This window comes from Dendronephthya gigantea, unplaced genomic scaffold (genome assembly GCF_004324835.1).
Source record: "Dendronephthya gigantea isolate DGI-Jeju-01 unplaced genomic scaffold, DenGig_1.0 000044F, whole genome shotgun sequence".
In the NCBI taxonomy this organism is placed as follows: domain Eukaryota; kingdom Metazoa; phylum Cnidaria; class Anthozoa; order Malacalcyonacea; family Nephtheidae; genus Dendronephthya; species Dendronephthya gigantea.
The window spans coordinates 1,029,115-1,036,187 of NW_021163054.1; the positions used below are offsets into that span (position 1 = coordinate 1,029,115).

The 7,073-nt window shown below is 37.3% G+C and overlaps 1 protein-coding gene across 3 annotated transcripts; it reads right to left on the reverse strand.

The window, feature by feature from the left end:
- Nucleotides 1–1,845: 1,845 nt before the first annotated feature.
- Nucleotides 1,846–6,943, reverse strand: LOC114527417 (solute carrier family 49 member 4 homolog). Of its 3 annotated transcripts, none has more exons than XM_028549044.1 (4): nt 5,993–6,943; nt 4,565–4,877; nt 2,808–3,498; nt 1,846–2,710 (listed from the first exon to the last, which is right to left on the reverse strand). In XM_028549044.1, the coding sequence occupies exons 2-4, from the start codon at nt 4,875–4,877 to the stop codon at nt 2,263–2,265; spliced, it is 1,452 nt and encodes a 483-aa protein (XP_028404845.1). In that variant the 5' UTR covers nt 5,993–6,943; the 3' UTR covers nt 1,846–2,262. The 3 variants fall into 3 exon arrangements, with proteins under 3 accessions (XP_028404845.1, XP_028404848.1, XP_028404846.1); XM_028549047.1 differs by lacking the exon at nt 5,993–6,943 and adding an exon at nt 5,872–5,959; XM_028549045.1 differs by lacking the exon at nt 5,993–6,943 and adding an exon at nt 5,166–5,851.
- Between the last annotated feature and the right edge of the window lie 130 nt (nt 6,944–7,073).

Consider the following 7,073-nt stretch of genomic DNA (forward strand, 5'->3'; position numbering starts at 1 on the left):
GATAAAAAGGTTGGTTGGGGCCAAACAACATGTGATCTCTATTACAGATCCAAAGTCATGGAGCGCTGTAAGTAATCTTTCCAGAATATGAATATATAACCAAGCATTGCAGCAATGCAACCTTAAGACACTGCAAGAGATGTGCGTTGATCTTAGAACATGTATGTCTTTATAAGGAACATGCAAGTCTCACAAACTCCACTCACTACTAACAAAAGTCTTATACATTGTAAACACATTGTAATTTAGCCTATCTGCTATCAATATGTATAATAAATACCATTTACCATTTACCACGGGAAATAAGCATTGAAAAGATGTTGTTTTCGTTGTGTATTAATTTTCATTATTTGATGGCGTTTTTGTCGGTGCCTGGGTGCACGACATTGTTTCCGCGGGTGTAATTCATATTTCGTTGTGTTGTAGATGGTGATATTGTAGATGATTGCATTTCTTTGTTTTTCAGTGTCACTGTTACTACTTACTAACGCGTGCTTGCAGCGATTTCGGCCGTTGACATTGGATGAACTGAAAAGAAAAGAAGGCATTTTTAAAAGCACTGGCGAGTTATATGTCTATTTTATGTATTCTTTTATAGTAAAAGAGTTACCTTTTCAGAAAAAGCCGAGAGATGTTTGCGAATGGCTATCTTTAGAAGGGGGGATCGACGAATTTGAGAATCTATTCCCCCATTCCCCAATTCCAGAAGCGTGTTGACTACCTGTTGTACCCCGAAGGAGCCACATAACTGTTGTGTTATAGTTATATATTTGAATCCTCACAATAAGAATGTTATATTAATTAGTAATATGATTAATGTCATATCTATTATTTGTAAAAGGTTACTACAATAACTAGCCATTGTCTTTCAACTTCAGGCCAGAGCCATATAGGGGGAATTGCGAAATTCAAGACGAAGTTGTTCCTATAGATATTAACAAAGGCAGTTCGTCATATAAATATTCTTGCATTACTCTGTTGTACTGAAATTTCGCACAGTTTGAGAATGGAGTTAAATAAGGACCAACAACAGTCTTGCTTCAGAGCTACCACAATCGTTTACTTTATTATATAAAAAATTCTAAAAATCGATTATTTAACTTTATGATACATTGCAAAATTAGCATAAATTTCCCCACTTTCCAGTATTTCAATCTCTATAAGCCATTTTTCTTAGCAATTGGTTTTGAAATTTTCGAGAGTTCAGTTCTATTACTGAGTATTAGAATAATGCAATTCTCGACCCGGTGATTCTTGGTGTCGATGCTCTATTATTAAATTTGTACTGATCACATTTTGATCACAATTGTCTTTCCAACATCTCGGCAACTCAGGACTGTTTTGACAACTGATGTTGTGCCCTATATGTCTATTATTTATTACGGACTCTTCCAAATGATCGTGCCAGGCCTTTTTGCGTGGTTTTGTAAGTGCATTGGTTTTAAAATATGGGTAAAAAGCCAAAGAAATATCAGTAGAAACGCATTGAAGGACGTTTTTGTACACATATGTATCTTGTTAATTGTGCTACCTTGTAAAACTTTTCACAAAATGTGCTTACTAAGGCTGCGGAAAAAAGCCTAGCCAATCAGGTTGTAAAGGGGTCTGTTGGTACTGCAACTAAATTAAAAAGTGATTTTTTTGTTTAAATATCTGCCTGTGTACGAGAGGCCGCCCATATAGCTGTTTTGCCACAAGGATGGAAGTCGACGTTTCTCTCCCTTTATGGCAACGGAGAGAAAAGTAGGAACTTGACTAAATATATATATATATATATATATATATATATATATATATATATATATATATATATATATATATATATATATTCCAAATAGACTTTTGTAGAACACAGAGTGCTCAATACATTGAGTGCAGAGCGTGTTATAACAATTAAAATTCAATTCTTTTAATTCGTTGCTATTTTATTTATGTATAATTTTCTAGACTGCGCTATGTGAAAAACAGCTGTATGCTGCATGGCTACTTCTTGATGTATCGTCATTATTCAAGCCGAGCAGTAGACTTTAGCTTTTTCCATTGATTGAAAACATAATTGGAATATTGTCATTCGTCGTTGTGTTAAGGCTGGTTTGTCGTAATTATTAATAACATAATTTGTCGTAATTCACACGTCGTAATTCGTTGTTTAATAATCGTTGCAATGCGAAATCCGACACATGAAAACCGAATTACAACAAATTACGACATGTGAATGACGACGAATTATGTTACATGGAACCAGCTTCTAAAATAAGATAATCATGAATTAACTGTGTCAGGTGTATAATCAGACCCGCGTCTAGCCCGTTGGTCGACCGATGATCTGTTATATTCTTCTTTTACAAAAAGCAAAAGAACAGTTGAAGCAGCACAGGTGATTACGGTTGTCCACAACATCCATTTTGTACCCAAATTACCCAACGGGACAACCAAGAATATTGCCTGGAGAAAGTTGTTAAAGAACGTTGTTACACCAGAGGTAATGCCCTCAGCTACTGGATATGTAATTTCCACTCCAAGCTCAAAAAAGAAGGGAATTGTGCCATTCAAAAAGAATCCGCTCAATCCAAACATAACATATACCACGATCTTGTTAAATGCAAAAACGCCGGTGAAAATGTAGCAAATTGATACGGTTGTAAAAAACGACAGCGCCATGAACACGATGAGGAATGATTTCAAGTGCCCTGAAAAGTGATCGGCGAATCTGAAAATAAAAATATAAACAATTCCGTGAATACTGTACACTTCCTGAATTTGCTGTTCTCGGAGATTAGATGGTGAAAACAGTTTCAAATACTTACGATGAAAATAGAACACCCGAGATAGCGCCACTTATGACGGCGACAAATCCCAGCCATGCCGCAAATTTCTCATCAACTGATATCCCATAATCTGATAAATTTTGATACAGAACAGAGCACCAACCTCCATAAACACCCGTACTCGCTCCATATATCATCGCCAATAAAAGAAAATTGTAGTTTTTAAAAAGTGCTTTAGCGCCATTTTTAAAATCAATCCGTCCTGTTCCTGCAGAAGCACTTGGAGGGATGGGCGGTCTTGACGGGTAGTATACGGCAATTAAAATAAACACAGCCACTTGCAAAGCTGCTTCAAAATATAGGAGAGAGCTGATTTGTTTTTGGTATTTATCCTCTTCTGTTGTATTCAATCGATAGTTATCACCGACTTTTGGAATATCTGTCGTCTTCACGTCGTCAACGAATGCAGGTCCTATTAAAAATGACCCTGCTGTACCTACATAACCAGCCACGGTCAGGATTGCTGTAGCAGTGGTGCGCTGATGTGGCGGGAACCATGTCGACGATAAGAGAGGGGGAGCAGCCATACCCACCGGCCCTGCCAAACCAACCATAATTTGACCGCAGTGTATTAAGATTGTCGATACTTGGGTATTATCCGTGGGAATGGATCTTAATACAGAACCAACAACTTGCAATCCTGCAGAGAGCAACATCGTTACACGCAAACCTAGATAATACAACAGAGAAATGTTATTAGCACATCTTTCACCCAGCGGCCGATTGTATCAAGCCCGTTTAGCCTAAACGGTGGATAAGTCAAAATTAAATAACACTCTTACATCTCTCTTGAATGAATCATTTTGAATTTTATGCAATGAATATGTAGTTGTAAACAGTAACGTTGTATTAAGGTAAAAAACCTTTAGTTTGCTTGTTGAATAAAACGATAGACTTGTTTTCTATTTTGAACTTATCCACCGTTTAAGCTAAACGGGCTTGATACAACCGGCCCCAGATGCATACAGTAGTCCTGTTCGAAAAAGAGCAGAGGCCTGTTGCGAATTATACGAAAACGAAGCTAGTCAGGTTTTCTACTGCCAAACTTCCAAGATCATTTGTTTATTTGTAGATTTTGAATTTTTGATTGAGAGAAACTCCAGGTCCAGCAAAGTAAAATAACCCCACAATTTTCAAATTACAAGAAATAAAATCTGACTGGCCTCACTTTCGTGTACCTCGCCACAGGCCTCTTGCTCGTTTTCGAATATAGGTCAAACTCACAAGCCCCGTTTACACTACACTCGATTTTTTGGTACGGCACGGCTAAAATAGGTACCCGTGCCCATTTCATCTGTGCTTGGCCTTTGTTTTGGTGGCCTGAACACTAAAAAAATTGAGCAAGGGTACCAATTTTAGCCGTGGCGTGCCAATAAATTGAGTGCAGTGTAAACGGAGCTACAGTGTCACAGTGACCCACAGTGTCAAACCCCTAGCTCGGAAATCGGGAACTGGGATACGACAATAACGACACCGCGAAAAATAAGCTAACTCTAATAAAAAAACCCAGCTCCCTGTAAAGACGTTAACTCCGCGCAGACAAAACACGCCTTCAAAAGAACTGGGGAGGGCATCAAGGAGTGAGAAATTCAGTAAAAATTCTTATTTTAGTGCAAAAATCTGCCAGAAAAGTAGAGAATTTGTATTTGAGGACCTTATCTTATAGGGACAATTTTTCTTTTTCTAGATAGATCTAAGTAATCCACTATACTAATTACCGGAAATACATACAGTACCTTTGACATCCATAACCCATGCAAATGGTACCATTGTTATGCAATATGTCATACTGCCCCACGCTGCAAGTAAGTCAATTACATAACTATCCCATTTATAAACGGCTCTTGCACTGGCTTCAATTGGCCCCCAAGTATTCCACATTGCATTCTGCAAGACACCATTCATACAGTACACAAGCAAGATATACCATCTTTTCTTGTAAACTTTTAACTGGTTTGTTTCACTATATGAACTGTTTGCAAATACTTTAGGTGGCAGAAGACTTTCATCAGCACCATTTTGATATGAATGCTCATTATCATTGGCCATCTAAAAATTGAAATAAATTATGAAATCATTTTCTCTTTTGGATGGAACAGGAACAGAAACTGTCATGTTTATTTAAACTAAGGTTTGATGAGCGCATGCAGGTAGAAACTAGAAAGAATGGTTAAGTTATGAATAGTCAGCAGTAAATTAGAGGTATACAAGACATTTGGATTTGAAATGGCAAAGTACAATAAAAGAAATGACATTCCAGATATTCAATGGCTACATGAAAATTAGTTTCAACATTTATTCCTTTAGTCTTTACAAACAGAAATTTTACCATCTTACATAACATATTCTGACTTTGTATGTGACACACAAAATTCTTCTCTATCTAATCATACTGCGTCTGTGATTAGAATACCAAATACGGTCATTAAAGCATTATAAATTAATAAGAATTTTATTCAGCCAAGCTGAGAAACCCACTTTTGATTGTATGGATTGATGTGGATAAAAAGTGGTTGAGGCCTGTTGGCATTTTATCATTGCACTAGGCCCATAATGGGTGGGGGACCTCTTTATATCTTCAGCCAACCATAGTATTGATGCTGAATGTAACACTATTGGCCATGTTACACAGTGCACTCTGCATGTCTGTCTCACAGAATATACTCTGTGTGTCTACCATCATTTAAAAATCTTTATGTTTTCTCCAGTCTCTTTATCTGATATACCTTGGGATATTATTCTGTCGAGAGCTGGCTTCCATCACAGTATAAGCAAATTAGTAAGTTGTCAAAATGATTGCAAGTTACACCACTGTAACATTCATAATTTAAGAAAAAGGATGCCTCAATCCTTATAAATCATATGGGTAAGAGGCTACCCCCCCCCCCTACCACATAACCTTCAATAAACTTGGCACAAACAACATAGGCTAAAGGTTAACTTAATTTACAAACACAGAAATTTGTATGTATTTCCATACAGGCGTTTGAACATAATACAGAGTCAAGAAACAACATCAGATATGAAAAGGTTGATCGGTCACATTAGATTAATATGTATTATGTATACACTATTCGATAATAAAGGATGCTGATTGCTTGTCCAATTTTAATAATTCAATGCATATAAATAAAAAAATAAAATACTTTTTAAACAAGACGTACCTGCGTATAGCCTCGCGTGTGACTAAAATGTAAAATCCACTGTTTACGAACGATTTACTTCGAAGGAGAGGATATATAAAGTAGCATGCATCTACCACGAGAAGCTGGCTGGTTCCTTTGAGCAAAAAATATGTATGACAAATCGTATGTGCTCACTGCTCAGTCTAAGATTCAGTCTCAGTGACAATCACATGACTCTTTTGGTCGTAAATATCATATATCATTGGTAATTGTTTTCGTTCGTGGCGAACCACGTGGCCAGGTCGTGGTGCTCGTGCGTGTATGCACGAGCACAGTCTAACAATATATCAGCATTGTTGATTGGCTGTTGAAAGTTCGAAATATCCAATCTCCGGTTACGAGATTGTGAAATATGGACCACTTGCAAAACAGACCAATTTGTTATCTAGGTAGCAAAATCACCACAGCTATAAAGAGCATACTGAAATTAGTAAAATTGCCGAGTCTGGCTACGAAATATTGTAGAGTACCGAAAATATAGCCAAGAGAAAAGCAGAATTAATTAAAAGAAGACCGCAGCAGTAGCACCCGTTTGCGCATCCGCGCAAGGTATCTGAAGCTCATTGTGGAAACAAGCCAAGCAATAATTTTCTGAACTGCATTCTTTGTGATACAGGTGACCTAAAAGCAAAAAATCAAAGGCAATAAGTGAAACATACTAAAATTGCAACGTGCCAGGTCGTGGTGCTCGTGCGTGTATGCACGAGCACAGTCTAACAATATATCAGCATTGTTGATTGGCTGTTGAAAGTTCGAAATATCCAATCTCCGGTTACGAGATTGTGGAATATGGACCACTTGCAAAACAGACCAATTTGTTATCTAGGTAGCAAAATCACCACAGCTATAAAGAGCATACTGAAATTAGTAAAATTGCCGAGTCTGGCTACGAAATATTGTAGAGTACCGAAAATATAGCCAAGCAAAGTAATTTAGCTGCACTCTTCCGGCCATAATACTTAAGAAATAGAAAGGGAGTTTGGGAGAACAAGAAATAATCAGTGGGAGAATGAGCCCGTGGGACGAGTTTTTTCACGTTATTTCGAGTTCTCCCAAACTC

What these genes read in the sequence shown, in the direction of transcription:
- LOC114527417 (XM_028549044.1), bottom strand. Translation starts at nt 4,877, where the DNA reads ATGGCCAATGATAATGAGCATTCATATCAAAATGGTGCTGATGAAAGT. An exon ending in ATGGGTTATGGATGTCAAAG is followed by an intron (nt 3,499 to 4,564) that starts GTACTGTATGTA and finishes TGTATTATCTAG; the next exon opens with GTTTGCGTGTAACGATGTTG. An exon ending in TCGGGTGTTCTATTTTCATC is followed by an intron (nt 2,711 to 2,807) that starts GTAAGTATTTGA and finishes TTTTATTTTCAG; the next exon opens with ATTCGCCGATCACTTTTCAG.